Genomic DNA, 17,524 nt, shown 5'->3' on the forward strand with positions numbered 1-17,524 from the left:
GCCGAGATAAGACATTTGTTTCAGACGTTTATATTGTTTCTTTCCTTACTGTGTGGTTTATTCTGTGGAGTACAAATTTCCCATTGTTCAGTCCTTGGCTGACCCTACTTTGCAGTAGAAGAACATCCCACCATCTTTAACCATGTTGTCCCAGGTAGGAGCATGGGGCTAAAGCCAGCCTTCATCCATGGGACCCTGGTCATCTTCATTTCTGTGGTCACTAGAGAGAGGCAGATGCTATTGGATGCTGTCAGGTCTGGGTAGGCTGACCTACCTCTGGGATAAACCTTCCCTCCATAGACAAAATGGGGCCAAAGGGGTCTCCGTTGTGTCTTGAAGCTTCTGCCCAGGTGAGTTTTCCCGGAGATGTTTTGGTGGTTTAGGTAATTCAGGAAATTAAACCTGATGCTGCTGGTAACTCTGTCTGGCCTGCGAAGGACTGGGCCAGGTGCCAGCCCTCCTGGTGACACTCTTGGCTGTGATCACTGCCGTTCGGCACTGACTTCTGTAGGCTGTGTGGTGAGCTACCGAAAGCCTTTTCTTCTTGCTGATTTCTACCATTTCAATTCTATATAATTCTATATATGGAGGCAGTTACAATTTATTCCTGTGTAAGAAAGACTGCTGACAGGACTGAGATACCCTATATATGTTCTAGCTTATTATTCTTCTAACAACATGTGCACGCTGCCGTCCACTTTTGGGAAAGATGCCCAGGCTGAACTTGTCAAACCTGGGTGAATGTCTGCAATACGAGACTTGGCTTTTGCTTCTGTACAAGTAATTTTATATTCAAGGATGCTGAGGCACTAAAACAGCCAAGCAGCATCTGAAAAATATGTATTTTTACTTTGGGACTGGAAGTTTGAAGAGGTTGACTGTGACCTCTCTATGTGTGTTGTATAAGATACCCAAGTCAAAACCAATTGAAGAGAGAAAAGGGGCAGCACTGAGAGCTGCCCAGATCTCTCTGCACTCCAGCTCTGCTCTTGCTTTTGCAGATACTGGAGCAAATGCCAATACCGTCTCATTTTTTGCCACCTCTGTTCCCCAGCCTTCCCCTCGTGACCCACACTCAGCCTCTGCTCCCAGGATACTTGGTGTGAAAGCATTCCAAGTGCAGCAGGGATGTTTGTGGTCCTGACATTAACAATAGCACATGCTGCTTTGGGTGGCAGGAGCTCTGTCAGTCTATGTCCTTGGAGTCAGCTTTTTCCTCTGGCTGGGCTGGACAAGCCTAGGAGGCATTAATAGCACTGCAGTGATGTTCACTGAAATGTTTCCTTCTGTGCCGTTATTCCTGAGCTCCCTAGCAAAAAAAAATTGCAAGAAAAGCATCCTTAATGTATGTGGGAGAGTCTTGCTGGCCCCACAGCAACAGAGGAGCAGTGAAGGCTATTTCACAGGTTTCTTGTGCGTGGTTGGTGATGTAGATGTTGTGTCTCCATTTCTGCAGCTCTGGCAAGGGAGGTTGTGGGGAGAGGCATGGTTACCTTCTCCCCTCAGGCATCTACCCCTCTGCTTGTGCCTCCCTGTCCTCTCCCAGTACTGGAATGGCAGTCCCAAGGGCAAAGTCACAAAGAGGGTAGCCTGTGCCACAGTAATTCAAAGATGTACCCTTCTTTCTTCAGTGCCTCTCTTCTCACACGAAAGAAGGCACGACTCAGCTCTTGCTTCCCAAAACAAGGCAGCACCACAGGTTAAAAGGCCATCTGAAATACCAAGGTAGGAACTGGCAAAGGCAGCAGCCTTGGTGCAATGGGACTGAAGCTGTCAGAGTGAGAGGAGGAAACCGAGGGTGGAGTTTCTGGCTGGGGGCTGCAGCGTGCATCCTCCGAAGGCAAGGGCTGCCTTGAGCTGTGGTGCAGCTCAGCTACAGGAGGCTTGTGGGGCTTGTAGCAAAGGTCATGAAAGCCTCTTTTGTTCCAGAAGCTAAAATGGGAAGGAAAATTAAATCCTCCCCACTGACTGGGTGAGAAAACAAAGAATGGCATATCCAAAAAGCTTTTGTGTGCAGCTACAAAAATTACCTTCTGCTGCTTATTAATTAGCATGGCAAGGATTTGGAAGAAGGCATGGTGTAGATGTTGGTAGTACAAACAAACTACTTGTGTTTCCATTCCTAGGGATGCTGGGTTAGCTGTAAAGCACCATCCTGTCCGGTGTGCTCGCTTTGGGTTATGTGACGTGGAAAAGAGCTACACAGCATCCCCTCTCTCCTTATGGTGACACTGCCCTCACTGCAGGCTGGTAGGAGTCCTTCCCAAAGGATTTTGTGTATTTGAGGTGCCACTGGGCAGGTCCTTGAAAGATGATCACTCGATAAGGGGATGTCATCAAGCTGAGAAGCTCTTGAGCTGAGGCTAAATGCAATTGCAATCTAAGAAAGCATTAAGGGACATTACCAGCTTGTTAATGCACTTTTTAGGTTGTGACCATGGTTGGAGATGGGATATTGGGCTGGCTGGAGTCCAGAGCAGTTCATAGGGAGCCTGGTGCAGGAACAGCTACCTCCAGGCACTGGCCTGGAGCAGGTTGAGGGTTTGTACCCCTGGGTGTAGAAAAGCCTGAACACCACTGTCCTCCTTTCTAGTCTCAGCCATGCCATCGTGCACAGAATACCAGTAGACAGACCTGTCACCTCAGAGCTCCCTTAGGTCCCAGTACAACCCTGGGGCAGGGCTGGAGCACCGCTACTCTGAGCACAGCCTCAAGGAGGTCCCCATCCCCTCCCTCATCCAGCTTATCTCCGACATAAGGATGTGCAGCCTCCCTGACGTCAGTCAGCGCAGCAGCCAGGAATCTCCTGCACGAAGCCGCAGTGGCTTCGCCCCTGTTTTAATAGCGCACATTGTTTGGGAGCCTCCAGTGTTCAGATGCAGGCACATCATTTCTGCTCGCTTGCGGCATAGCCTCTGGGAACCCCCGCCTGGGAAACGTGACTGCGTTCAGCACAGCCACAAACCTCAAGAGCTGAAACACAACCGGCCGAGTCGATTATATTACAGCTGAGATTCCTAAATAAACAGCACTTGATGAGTGCAGCGGGATGTTTAATAAGAGCCTCCTCAGCCCCTCATGCCCCCCGCCTCCCGTAATCAGTTGTAGAGGCAGCCCTACAATCTACAGCCAGCAAGGGGAGAGGCAGCATAATTTGTATTCCAGCTCCGCTACTGCTCCTGGTGCTTCCAAGCGGCAAGTAAAAATAGCACTCCGTCATTTTGTAAATAATAGCTATCTCTTCACGGGCCCGGGGAGTCACGAGCACTTAAAAGGGAGATTGTGGGAAGTGGGAAGCGTCTGCCTTGAGCCAGGGCCAGGAGGATGGGACATGGGGACTCGGGGTGGGGGGGACAGGGTCAGGCGGGTGAGATGGAAACCCTGAAGCACCTCAGCAGCAGCTGCTGCGTTACACCTTCTTCATGCACTAGGGAGGCAACCGACCCTGCTGGTGTGGGGCTGGGGGCCGCAGGATCCGGCCCTCCACACGGAGCTAATAAGGATGTTTATCACCTGCACAAGCAGCTAGATCTGGCATAGCAAATTCTTGGAGGAGAGGGGTAGCTTTTAAAGAGCAGGCAGGTGCGGGGAGTGCCATGGTAACACTGTGGGAAGGGATGTTACAGCTTTTGTTTTGCATTTGCATTGCAGATCTGCCCAGCTGTGGGGGATTTCTGCAGGCAGGAGCAAGCCAGTGTTGCCGGAGGCAGGGAAGGGGTTTTGTATGCTGTGGGAGAATGGAGGGCATACAGATTGACCTGCAGCACCTTCTGCCTGCTTACACACTTGCTCTAGATAGTTTCAGAAATACAGTTGTGCTGAAGCTTGGGAATCAGCTGAGCCTATAAATGGGAAAAGCCCCCAGACACCAGAATCAGCCTCAAACAAATGGCTTGAGAAAGTGGCATGCCTTTTGGGTCTCTAAATTCTGCTCATGTTCAAACGTTGAACCTGAAAATCTCTTGCTCTTCTGGTTTCCTGAGTGCTTCAGTGTCTTTCTTTGCTTCCTGGGTCACCATGTGGCAGCAGCTTGGGGCACAGTGAGACTCAGCAACCTGGCCAGAAGGTGCCTGTGCAGCTTGCCAAGAGCAACGCCAAGCCCTCCACCGAGCCTGCATCATTCCTGGGGCTCTGGTCCTTGCTCCATTCTGGCTTCCTACCTTAAGCAAGTCTCTCCTTTTCAGTTTCCCCAGTTATAAAATAGGACTGGCAGAGTATCCACCTGCTACCCCAGCAGGCTTGAAAGCTCAACTCAATTCACCTGTGCATGTAAAAAAACTTCGAGTCACAGGAAAGGATGATGCTAGGAAAGGAAAAATGCCATTTAATGTTCTGCAACAGGTCTAGGAAAAGTGCCTAACACTCAACAATACGGTCCTTAATTATTAAATCTTTGGTGAGAACTAGGCAAAACAGTCAAGCTGCAGTGTGAGTGTATCTGTGGATTGAGAAGGAGATAAGGATTTCCCTGACATGTCTGAGTGGAGGCAGGAGATGCTCCTCTCTCAGCTTTCTCTTGCTGCACAAGTAGATGCAATTTCTTCTTGTTCAGGCTCAGGGTGGGTAGGTGTGAGGGTAAGGAGCAGGAAGGCTGGCTGAGTAGCTCCTCATTTCTCAGGAGGAGAAGGTTTCACCATCACAGAGCTGATGGGCTCAGGCAGAGCTGCAAGCAGTGCAGATGTTCATGGGCTGTAGGATCACAAAGGAAGAGAATCTCTGAGGCTGGAGCTTACTCTGTTCTGCTGGTGTTTTACTTATCTCTGGATTTCCCAGCTCTGCTGAAATCCCTGCTTGCGTAGTGATGATTTAATTTCAGAAATCCCTCCAGATCCCAGCCAAATCTTGCCCTTAGGAGCACATATTAACAGGGAAAGTTCAGTATGGCTTTTGCCGTGAAAGATGCAGGGAGCCCATTTTTCTAAGTGCTGGGGCACATTGATAAGCCAGCAACTGTGCCAGTCCCCCCAGCTCGTTCCTGCACCAGGCACTGCCTTGCGGGCACGAGGGGGTCTCACCGAGTTCAGCAGGTTGGCACGGCCTGGCCCAAGGGCTATGTCTGCAGTCTGCAAATGGGGGATCCTCTTCAGACCCAGGTGGTAATTAATTAGTAATATTAATAATATTAATAAATTAATGACGTTTATTAATGCAATTATCTTTGATTGGATTTGCCAGTAGATTGAAGGGGCAGGAAGGGGTCTCTGGAGCTCTGTGACAGCCAGGTTACAGCATGATAAGAACATAAAGGCTGATGTAGAGACAGCAGGATCGTATTAAAAGGTGTCCAAAACTAGTTCTGCCTTTTTACCTCTCCATCACTTCCTATACCCTTCCCTCATGCTTGGACCTTGAGGACCACATTGTAAAGTACGGGTCCTTTCATGGACCCCTGTCCCTCTGCCCCTTCAGGTGCAGGGAACAATTCATTTTGCACCTCACAAGGACTGGCTTCACTGGCCATGGGCAGCCCTGGACCCTGCTCTGATAACCATGGCAGTACATTATCATCTTGGGCAAACTGAATGCCAAGAAGGGAGGAGGGGAGAGAGAGAGACTTTGTGTTTTGTCTAAAACATAATTAGCTTTCTTTCACCGCACGTGTTAGCCGAAAGAGCCTCACTTCACTAAATGTTCTTCTCTGCTGTGTATCTCATTTGGGCACTTGTTTGGAAGGAGACAGAGAATACCCCGAGTATTTAAGTCTTACAGAAGTAACTCATTTTGTTCAGGGTGACGTCTTGTTGGCTTCCGGCTGTTTCAGAAAGTGTACCGCATACATATTTCTCTTTAACCTTCTTTTTATCTCATCAAGACAAGATCAAGGGTTACTTATATAGCACAATAATATCAGCCACAGGCTGCGTCAGAAACTTTCCAGCATAGTAACTAAAGATACGTATATGTATATTTTAGCCATTAAGGAGAAAACCCTGCCAGGATGCATTATCTTATTTTTGGATACGAAACTGCAAGCACAAAACTAAGCTTCATAGTGCTGCAAAATAACCATCAAGGGACAGAAGGATTTCCATAACTGAGTTGAGCCATCCAGGCTACTTGCAAAGCTGCTGCAGTGGCCAAAATAGAGTACTGCGCATAAAACATGAAGTCTTTGGGGCTCTAAATTAGTTCTTTCATTGGGAAAGCAGCTCAGAGCTAGCTTATGCCATACAAAAGGAGCACAACAGCATGATCTATCCCTAAAGCAGTGGTGATTTATAGTAACATAGGGCTAAACTCAAGACACCTCATCCATCATTTTTTCACTACGACCCAGTAGGCAGAGCATAGGACGATGAATCTGGCAAATCACTGTGCCTTGATTTCCATGTGAAATGGGACAGCAACAGAGATTTCAATTAGGAAACATGCCGAAATTGTAATGAAGTCAGGAATGACAGCTGTATGTGCTGTTCGGCATGTGCTGGTGGCTGTGTTCTGCAAAGCAGTTCAGTTTATCTTTACCTGAAGGTGAGTGATTTTGATTGTCCCTGGGTTTTAGCGCTCAGCGTAGGAACTGTGTGTGTGTGTGTGTGGTTTGGCTGGGGCGGTGAGGCTGCTGTTCAGCACCCACGAGGGTGGCGCAGCCTGGGATGCAGGGGAGCGTGTGATGCAGGCGAGCAGCAGTTTTGCAAGAGCAGCTACTCGCCAGGAGCAAGGCACTTAGGAGAACAGCAAGCTCGATGGCAGTAAAAGGCAATCAGAATATTGGTTCTTTTTACATACAGATAAGCCTGAAGCTGTAACAAACCCAGGGTTTCCTAAAACTGGTGGAACATTGTTAGGCTGTTTATCAGGCTGGGAGACACAAAGGGATTTCAGATTAAAAGGAGTTTCAAAGCATCAAGGCTTACCTCTCTATTGAAAACGTGCAGATCTATACCATGTTATGTATCATGTAGTCACATACATTTTGTAAATACGCATTGTCTGGCTGTGTGGGACATATTCATCCTCGATGTAAGTGTGGAAAGCAGCAGAGCTACATCAGAGATGAATTTGCCCAATTACAAGTGATAAAATCAGCCATTGTTCAGGGCACAGCAGAGAGCATGATGCTCACTTGCTGAGGGCTCGCTAGGGAGGCGCCTGGCAGGGAAAACCACCACATAACAAAACCCAAACCCTTTCTTTGTACAAGCAAATTCAGTTCTCTAATTGCTTTTTTTTCCTTTTTTTTTTTTTTTTTTTTTTTTTTTTTTTGTCCCAGACAGCGTAACTGAAGTCAAGACAGACATTTACGTGACGAGTTTCGGCCCTGTCTCGGACACAGATATGGTAGGTGCCACTGGCTGGGATGGCTCTTCTCCTGCAGCTGCAGCAGATGTGTCCCACCCTTGTCCCCAGTCTGGGCAAAAGTGGGATTTTCCTAAATAGCAAGAACACAAGCAAGCATCCTAGCTGCCTCTCTGGGCAAGAGTGCACCTCATCATCTTCTCACAGGCCAGGGGAGCTCAGTGTGGGTGGTAGACAGGGATTGTTTCTCACGTGTGTTTGGGCTTTTAGAAACCAACTGGTAATGCAGCCTTGGAGGGGGTCAATGCCTTTGCACCACTCAAGCACACTGCAGGCTTTAGGGTCTTCCTCTTTCCTGCAAGTGCAACCTAATGAAATGGGGAGAACTGCCCATGGGACCAAGACCTGGTCATAGCATGTTCCACCCGTTACATGCCTTGAGAAACTCCCTCACTGCAGCCAGCTATCCTTGACCTGACTGTGCATGGAGGAAGGAGGGTGCTCCCTGGGAAGAGCAGAGGATGCCAGGATCCAGTTTGTTTTGGTGGTAGTGCTGGAAGAGAAGAGTTCACCATCAAACTGTCCTTATTGCTTGAACCCAAAGGGAGACAAAAGAGAAAAAAGAAAAAGAGTGAATTGATTGCAATATTTTGACATGTACAGGGAAAATTATTAATGAAAAGGCCTGAGGTCTGAATTTAGGCTTGTATTCCCACAACAGTTTGTCTTCTAATTAAAACAGGACTGTGGAGCATAATTAATAGTGAGCTTTCTCAACAGCATTTCTTGCAGCTCATATTCCACACACGCCCAGGCACACAGAGAAGAGTTGGCTGTTGATGGTTGCTCAACATTTCAAGGGTGCCACATGAGGACAGTCATGTATTCAGGACTGAGACCCTCCTGCACATCCAGTCCCAGAGGTGACCTGATGCTGGCATAGCCCAGGCTAGCAGTGAGCAGTCCCAATCTTGGAGGGAACCCACTTCAGGAGCAGGAGCAAGACATTGCTCTCACCAGCTTGGTCAGGCAGGAGCAATGTCCTGTGGCTCTTGCAGCCCCACTGGAGCTGGGAGGGTTTCATTTGCTGTGCTGACATGCCCATGAACATCTCTTCTGCTGCCCCACTGACAGTCCTATGCTAGCAAGCAGAGGAGTTGGGGGAGAATAAAATCTCTGTTTCGTTGAGGTGCTAGCCCCTTCATGCAGCCCCATGTTTCTTTGGAAAGACCACTCCCTCCAGGGTTAGAAGTTAACTTGGTATCAGCGTAGCCAAGAGTATTAATCTCATCTGAGTTCTCTCTCTATCTCGCTTGCTTTCCTACCGCAGTGGAGACCCGTAATATATTCAGCATCTTAGCCCTTGGGGAGTATCTGATAATTACTTCCAAGGTGGAGCATATTTGATTAAGGGAGTGTGTATAATGAACTGTGAAGAAGAAATATGAGGTATTGAAAAGAGGAAGGTATTCTCTGCAATGTGATTTGACAAAATGAATTTAAAATTAGGAAGACAGTTAAAGAATAGTAAATTATTTCCTCTTCACGTGCTTTAGTTCCATGTATTTTACAAATGCATAGCCAATGTGTTTTAGCGTGCTGTTCTGGTGCTAAATGCACTCAGAAACGCGCGAGAGAAAAACCCTGTCTCCTTGGGAAGTGTGGGGAGAGCCTGCTTTTCTGAGGTGATTCCTTTCATCTCTGGAGTGGGGAAGCCCCTCCTTCCCAGCTTGCATGCACAACCATTAGTCATTGCAATGGAAAGCTGCTCCTGTGCATCTTGATGCAGACAGAGACTGTAATTATGATGATGGAGGAGAGGCAGGTAAAGCTGCTATGGAGAGCGGAGGAGAGCAGCTGGTTACAAAGTGTGGAGGAGGACATGTAGACCTTTTCCCTGAGATGCTCCAAGGGGCTTCTAATATCTCTTTCAGTTTGGTTTGGAAAGTAGAGCCCGATAGGACCTGACATATGCCTGAATCTTTGGTAGTGAGCTCTTGCAGCTTTGCCTCAGTCCCCAGAGGGAAAAAAAAAAAAAGTTCAAAGGAGTTTTATGCTTTGGCAGATGGACTCTGGAGAGACTCAGCCTTAATGGTTTTGGTCACTTCTATAAGTAGGGAAGAGCATAACATAGAAGTAAGCGTGCTCCTTGGAAAGGGTGGCTTGGGAATGATGCTGTCATGGAAAGAAGTATAGAAAAGAGGCGAAGAATCTGAACATGATTTCTCTTTTCTTTGGGAATGATTCCTTAGCATAAAAGAAGAAAAAGAGGACCTGGGAAGCTGTTATGAAAGTTTTGCTTCTTTCTTTGGGTTTTTTTGATAGGAACAGGGAGTCCTGAATAAGATAGCTTTTCTCCTGAGAAGGACTTTTCCCAAACCTACCTCCTGGGACTGCACACTGGCTCATTCCTTTGTTTCATCCCTTTACTGAGCTTAAAAACGCAAAGTAAACATCTGTTCCACAAAGGAGCAGAGTATCTTGTACAGGGCAAGGCCTGTGGGAACATAGTATCTTCTTTTCCCTTCCCCCAGCCAGGCTCCAGCAACACATTTGAGCAGGAGCAGTTCTGTGGCCAGGGACTGGGGATGAATTTCTTTACCAAGATGCTTTCATTCAGCTGCCATCTGCTGCAAAACCTGTAGGAATTTCTGTGACCTATAGGAAACTGATGCACAGCAGCTTTTACATGCTGCTAAGAAGAGCTGCAGGAAAGAAATCACTCACAATGATAAGTTTAGTTGGTTCTGCAGCCTCCAGGAACCCATAAATAAAGACTATGAGTCTGCAACGGCAAGGGAAGAACAGCTGGGACAGACAGCTTTTCCAAAGCCCCCGTCTCTCTCTGAAAGTCTTGTGAGCTAATGAGATCCTTCATTAGCAAGAGGAGGTGTGTGTTGTAGAGGTGAGCAGTGATGCAGCTCATGCTGACGGGCTGAAGACTTCCCCTCAAGTGACATGGACCCTCAGAGGACACAGGGTGGCTCAGGTCACGAGGAACAGCAATCCCTTATGCCAGGCACCGGGCAGATTGATCGAATTTTGCCTTGAGGTGACTGTGGAGCTGTAGCACCTTGGCTGCTTGGTCAAGTGGTTTCTGAGGCTGCACGCACCGAGCAAGGAGCTGGCCCTGACTGCAGGGTTCCAAAGAGATGACTTCTAATTGCCCCAACTGGAATTTTGCCTAGGAAATGGGTTTCTACACGAGCTGAAAGGACAAAAAAAAAAAAAAAAAAGGGATAAATAGGGAAAAGAAGAAAAAGAAAAGAAAGTCACAGAATCTTGTAATGCAAGTTTGTGAGGTCCTTGATTCAATGATTTTCTAGAGGTAGCCTGGGGAACAAAATAACATTAAGACAATGTCATGAAACTTTCTTTCTTTCCTTTCTTCTTCTTTTTTTTTTTTTCTTTTTTTTTTTTTTTTTTTTTTTATGAACATGGGTATAATTGCCAGTATCCTGGCCAAATTCCATCTCCAGGAACTTTATTTTTGCCTTTTTCAATTCCTGTCTAGCTACACACAATGGTTCCTTCCCCTGCAACATCTGGCTAAAGGTGGTGGTGCAGCTGGGCTACATGAAGGCTGGACGCTGTAGGCTGTATTGCAGCTTGTCTACAGTGGTCAGAAACACTGAAAGCAAATTTTGGTGTCATATGTAAGTCATACAAGACAGGGTAAATTCCCTCTGTCCTCCACAGATTTCTCCACTGCTGTTAATCTCTACTTCTTGTTGCTTCATGTCAACCAAGATGTGCCAAAACACAGTATGCTTAATGACCAAAGATATTTGCCATTTCTTGAAGTGACTTGTTTGCAATGAAGAGCTGAGTGAAGCAACTTACTTTTCTCTCCTTTCTCCACAAAGGAATATACTATTGATGTCTTTTTCCGGCAATCCTGGAGAGATGAAAGGCTGAAGTTTGATGGTCCCATGAAAATACTTCCCCTGAACAACCTGCTGGCCAGTAAGATCTGGACTCCTGATACCTTCTTCCACAATGGGAAGAAATCTGTCGCCCATAACATGACAACACCCAACAAGTTGCTGCGCCTGGTAGACAATGGCACCCTCCTGTACACCATGAGGTAAGTCTGTGTCTCCTGGGCCACGGTCTTCCAGGTCCCTATACGCATGCTGGCAAGGATGGGACCTCAGGGTACGTTACAGCAGGGTTTGTGCCAGCTTCCACTGGCTCTGTTAGTGCACCTGAGTCTCACCCTGCTGCTTTCCCTGCCACCCTTGTTTCCTACCTATATAGCATCACTGATCCTCAACTTAAGCACATTCTTACAGGTAGCTTTTTTCTCATCATTCCTGTTGATTTTTTTTTTCTTTTATGTGATGAAGTAGAAGTGTTGGGATCTATAGTTTGTGGAGTTGGTGTGCCACCCGACTTATTTTTGTTCCTGACCTCTGATGGGATATGAAGTCAGGTTTCCAGTATTGGTAGGGGGCAACATTAGGATGGGAGAAGTTGTTACTCTCCAGCAGCTTGAGAACAGATCTAAATTTGTTCAAGATGTTACACCAGAGCTGTTTGAAACATTTAATGAGCCCAAGCTTGCTTGTGAGAACAATGGCGGTCTTTTTGCTACTTCATGGAATCAAAAATCCAAATCTGTGTAATCAATGCCTATCTTTAGGGGAAAACATCAACAGCTTATTAAAAATTGTGCTTTGGAGGTGCCTGGTTTGGCGAGGCCATTGGAAGCTCTCAGTTTAGCCCAGCCCGTCGGTTGAGCTCTCAGTGGGAGCCCCAAACACAAGGTAGCCCTGCAGCGTGAGGCCCCAGGCAGTGACACAGCCTGTGCAACCCTGCTGTGAGGTCCTCCTAAAACACAAGTTGCTGTTGGGGAACCACGCTTGGGCAGTCATCTCTGGATTTCTCAAGAACAGCCATGGTGCATACATTTATCACTGAGCTGCAACAGGGGGAGAGCATGAAGAGAAATACCTTTAGGTTAATTGTATGCTCATTCCAGAACTATTCAGATATTCCTGTATGCTTGTAAGCTATTCACCCATGCAAATAATGTTTGCCACCTGGGCTGAATGTACTAATGCGCCTTGTGAGGTAAATGGGTTTATAAATGAAACAAGCTACTCATAGATGCACAAGAAAGGTATTGAGTTAGTTTTGGAAAGGTGTAAATTTTTGTTTTCAAAAATTATTTTCTCTGCTTCCATCCTCAAGCTGATCCTAACTAGTAACAGGCTTCATTGTGGATTCTGTGTGCTGAGATGCTGCACTTTGACCTCTGTTTTTTGAGGACCAGACAGAATTTCATCTCTTCATAGTTAAGCTGCCTGTGAACCTACATAGTGTCAGCAAGTTTTACAGCCTACATTGATAAACAATGCTTTGCTTTTGTGCAGCAGTTCTCAAATATGAACTAATCCTGCCAGTGCCCTGGGGGTTTAGGTCTCCACACATCAGCAATCTCACGTTACTGAGGCAGATGGGGTAAATGAAGGGAGAAGCCCAACTTGACTTCAGGGCTCAGTTCTGCTCCTGGCTCTCTGACCTGCATGTTGATGACTAACATTCCCTGGGTTTGTATCATTGACTTGTAAAGTATTACAGGAGCTACTGGCATAAGACAGCAAAAAAGGACTCAATTTCAGGGCTTTTATATCATTTCACTTCTTTATTCAGCAAACAGCCATTAGCTTCAGCAAGTTTTGTGTGACTGAGAAAGTACTGGATTTCCTTTTCCGTTTAGGGCTGGGCAGGTGCCAGGATGGCAGCATCACAAGGTTCTTGGGAACGAGCTTCTTGAAGAAAATGGAGTCATAGGATTTTTAAAATAAATTCAACACAACCTTCAGTTTAGATCTCTCCCAAAGAAGGAGGAGGTGAAGGAGAGTCTGAACCTCCCTTTGTGTATGCTCCTGCCCCCCCTAAACGTACCCCTAAGGCTTTGTAAGAGGTAAAGAGCCCACTCAGAGATACTCAAAGGTTGAGGGCCATATATGAGACCTTTTGTCATGTGTTTTATTGCATAGTACCAGGAGCTGTAGTCCATGGAGATCTTTTCCTTACTCAGTACAGATTGCTGCTGTGCAGATGTGTGTGAAGCTCTCCTGGTGGGGCTCTGGACAGTATTGGACCAGTCTGATGCTGGAGATGCAGTTAGAGCTGGCCAGATGGCTATCTGCAAGGCACTGCTCCCTGCGCAGGACAGTGTGTCAGGGGTGAAGCAGGGCTTCTTTGGGTTTGCAGTTCAACACAACCAGGATGGGATGTCTGTCCTGGTGCGTTTGATGATTGCCCCTCTTCCTGATGCTGAAGGAAACGCCTGCTCAGGGCCATGCAGGGTCTTTTGAGTGAGAGCTCAGAAAGAAAGATGCAAGGGCACAGACTGTGTGACCAGGACTGTGCATCAGTGTCAAGCCCAGAGACCAAGTGCTACCTGGCTCTGCCACTCACAGGCACTCACACCTCAACTCCACAGTAAAATCATGATGATCACCTTCTCTTGTTAAGTGCTTTGAAACCTCCTCCCAGAAAAGGGCTGGAAAGAGACTCATGTTTTACGTCAAGTGGCACACTCACTGTTCTCCCCCATGCCCAGTGGCATGCACGTGTGTCCTTCTCAAAGCAGGACCATGAAGCCAATCTCAGCCCCACACAGCTGACATCTGGTAAAGTGCAAATCCCAAAGAGGCACGCTCTGTCCTGCTAACTAGGGACTGAGTTTGGACCTCCACCAGACTTCCCCCAGACTGGCAGGACAGGCCAGGTGATCCTTTGCAGGCTCAGTCTGGACTGGTACATTGCCATGCAGTTGGACTCCTGAAATATATCCTGCTCCTTTACCTTGTACCAGCAAATATCCTTGAGGGATCGGTTCTGCTGATCTGCAATTAGAGGCATGTCTCTTGCTATTTATCCTGCTGTGAAAGCCAACTTCTCTTAGTCAAGGCTTACATTTATAGATGAAGTTGCTCTGGTGGAACAGCAACTCTGACACAGGCATCCAGCAAAATTACACCTGTGTGACAATATTTATAGCTCCTGGAGAGAGCCTCTTTATCACTGACCTGAGCTTCAAGGAGTTGCACACCAGCTGTAGCTGAGTGTCCAGAGATTTCCTTTAGTCACGGCACAGCCTCCTCATGGACTGATGGAACATCACAGTGCAAACATCTGATCACTGACTCAAGCCTTGACACCTGGGTGACAAGATGGCCTTTGCAACCGCAGCACAAAATTGCATTTCTCTATTCCCCTTCTTCGGGCTGCTGAGGAAAGGACAGGATTAACGATCCCTCTGCCTCTTCCCTGCTACTCCAACTGCCTTAGAGGGCATGGGAAACATAGTTTTATTACGTACCCCTGCCTCTGCAGTCTTGTTTGTGGAGCTCCTACAAGATGCAAGTAGTTGTCAAAAGCCCGGGTAGGGCCTCAAAGCTCTGGTATCACACCTGAATACAACAAACTGGGAATTGTGTGTGGATTTACATAAGGTACAGACAAAAAACTCAGCTGCTGCAGCAATCTCTGGATGTATTCCCTGCCTCAAAATGTGTGTGGGACATAGATGATGTTCTGCTTCTTCCTGGCCTTGAAGCATATGAAAATACTGAAAGCTTAATGCTGTGCCAATGCTATTCAACTTTGTGAACCTCTTCAAAGAGCTCTCCTGCTCTTCACATGGACTGTCAGAGTGGCACGTTGAGGCTTTGTGGTTATTGTCAGAGTGGTTCCCAAACAATATGTGTTCAAGTTATGAAGTTAAAGGATGTTTTCTTTAATTACCAAGCTGACGCATTCAGCTGCGTGCCCAAAGGCTTTGCCTCAAGAACCTGTATTGCTAAAGACAACGTGAAGTCCTTAGCAGCAGTGCAGGAGCACTTGGGAAGGACGGTCAGTAAACCCCTCGCTTAGGCAGAGGCAGAACAGGAGGGAAAGCCGAGTACAACGGCACCCAGGTCACGTGCAGCCCTGCCGTGGCTGTTGAACCCCACAGAACAAGTTCTGTTGAACCCTGTACCTACTGCAGCATGCTCAGGGATTTAAGCTTCCCGGGCTCCTTTTTCAAATCACAGAGCTCTGCAGTGTCTCTCCCAGCAAAGGCTTTGGGTTGTCTTTACTGCCTGGTTTTTTTAAGCCCCAGGCAACTTGTGAGAGCTGTAGGCTGAAACTTGCAGAACCCTTCCACTTGATGGAGGTACAACTGTCATTCTCCTTTCTGCAACAGCAGCAGCTGGGACATCCCAGCACCAGCTCCTCTGGGTAGTACAGACTGGCAGCGATTTGGCTGCATCCCACATCAGGGCTGATCCTAGAAAACAGCATAAATGGACCCAAGCAGACCAAAGCTAGACTGCTAAACACCCAAGCGGAAGAATAGATGAGATGAGAGTTGCACAGCCTGCTTTTCCCTGCCTTACAGATTCCGGGGTGGATCCAAAGGCAGAAATGATCTGTTTTCCAGCTTGGTTTTGTGCGGGCAGACTTTTGTAAGGAAGCTGTCCCAGGAGGGAGAAACTTTCAGAGATCGCCTTATCTCGCTGCTTTTCTGCCATCATGGGCTGAAATCTCCAGGGGCTGGGGGAGGATGCAAAGTGAATTCAATGCTTTCAGATCCAGCACAAGGATCCTAGAAGCAATTTGGCTTTCAAGCTCAAACCCCAGCAATTAAACCTAACCTAGATTCTCACACAGCCTAAACCGTAAACACTATCTGACCTGACTGTGGTTATTAATGAATCTCCTAGAGGAGAAATCGGGACAAAACTCAAGAATATCCCTGGCATAAACAAAGTCTGTTCTGCTGTGCAGGGTGCTGTCATGTTTTTGTACCACACATATACCAAGGGATTATTACATTTGCATGCCAGAAATTGGACTGAGACTCTTGCTCATCCTGCAGCACGATGCAGGTAACGACAGGGGCTCTAATGACACATCAAAGGCTTTGCTAAGCTCTTGGTAACCATGAGAACGAAGCTGAAGTGGTTTGTTGTACCGTCAGCCCTGGGAGAGGTATGTTTAGCCTGATTCATGCTTCTTGCCATTGTGTTGAGCAGTTCAAAGGACTTCCCATGACTTTAAAGAGGAAAACATGGTTTCTATCCTGGATGTTCCACTTTTGGTGCCATTGCAGCAGCAAAGTAAAGAGAACATGAGGAGTTTGGGGGTTGATTGCAAGACAGTTCTGCACAAGTTATTGCTAGCGCCTGGGACAGATGAGCCAAAGGATACGACAGCTGGATTATGTGGTTACTGGCAGCTTGACTATTTTTCACATGCTGTTTGGGTTTTATAATGACATTTCAGGGCTCAGATGTCTGGACCTGAACAGGGCATCAGAGCAATGAAGCAAACCTCTGTGGCTAGCTGGCCATAAGCTCCCTTGTACGGGGTAAGGGGCAAAGACGAGAATTTCTGCAACAGGCTTTTTTACCCAGATGCTGCAGAGGCAGTGATAATTGTCTGGAAAGCAAGGTACATTCGTCTTAGTTTGACATTTTGATGTTTCATTAGGCAAAGCATATGGTGCTGAGGAGTCCTTCACCAGCAACAGGAGGTGGCAGGGAAGCCAGCGGGGGGGGGGGGGGGGGGGGGGGGCAGTGGAAGGGGAACGTGGGCAGTCTCCTGAGCGGTGATTGATTCCACAGCTCACCTAAGTACCTCTGCTAATTAGTGCTCTAAAAGATGAGTGTGTGCAAGAAAGGCTGTGGGAGGGAGGTGAAAGATGGTCAGGGGATGCAAGGGGCAGAGGGGTGAGCAGGAGTGAGCAGCAGTGCACGCACTCTCGTCCTGGGGAGAGCATCTCGGGGAGCCAGCATACCCCAGCGTGTGTAGGGGCAAAGGGAAGAGGTTTCAGGCAAGGGAGAACACCTAGGAGGGGGAATGCTTCTATTTCTTCCCCCTTCAGCAGGGAAGCTGGCTACCTTTGTGTCTTACCTGTGAAAGTGCTGACTTCTGGCTGGCTGAAGTTGCTGAACCAGACTCTTCTCACTGGAATGATGTGGCACGTTCTTTTTTATTTAATTTCAGGAGACTTAAAAGCTCCTTCAGTTGTAGGTGGAGATGTGGCAGATTAGGTTGCTTTTTCAGTGGTTTGTTGATGGATTTATTGTGTTGTTGTTTACTGGCTCAGCTAATAAAACACACTTTAGATTTAAAATGTGACTGCTGCATTCCCACACACCTATGGAGTCATCCAGCATCCTTATAAAGTTCTCTTTCCCTTGACAGCACTTGCTCTTGTTGGCCATGGCCTGGAGAGGGCAGGAGGGTATGGCCAAAGCCAGCTTGTGCCCAGCTGGTCTCT

The 17,524-nt window shown here is 47.4% G+C and overlaps 1 protein-coding gene across 1 annotated transcript in view; it reads left to right on the forward strand.

The window, feature by feature from the left end:
* Nucleotides 1-17,524, forward strand: part of GABRA3 (gamma-aminobutyric acid type A receptor subunit alpha3) — a 76,962-nt gene that overhangs the window by 31,073 nt on the left and 28,365 nt on the right. Inside the window, exons 5-6 of the mRNA XM_040614720.1 lie at nucleotides 7,211-7,278; nucleotides 11,103-11,323. Coding sequence (XP_040470654.1) covers nucleotides 7,211-7,278; nucleotides 11,103-11,323 — 289 coding nt within the window. The remainder of the gene's footprint in view (nucleotides 1-7,210; nucleotides 7,279-11,102; nucleotides 11,324-17,524) is intronic.

The sequence above is a fragment of the Falco naumanni genome, chromosome 14, assembly GCF_017639655.2.
Source record: "Falco naumanni isolate bFalNau1 chromosome 14, bFalNau1.pat, whole genome shotgun sequence".
In the NCBI taxonomy this organism is placed as follows: Eukaryota; Metazoa; Chordata; class Aves; order Falconiformes; family Falconidae; genus Falco; species Falco naumanni.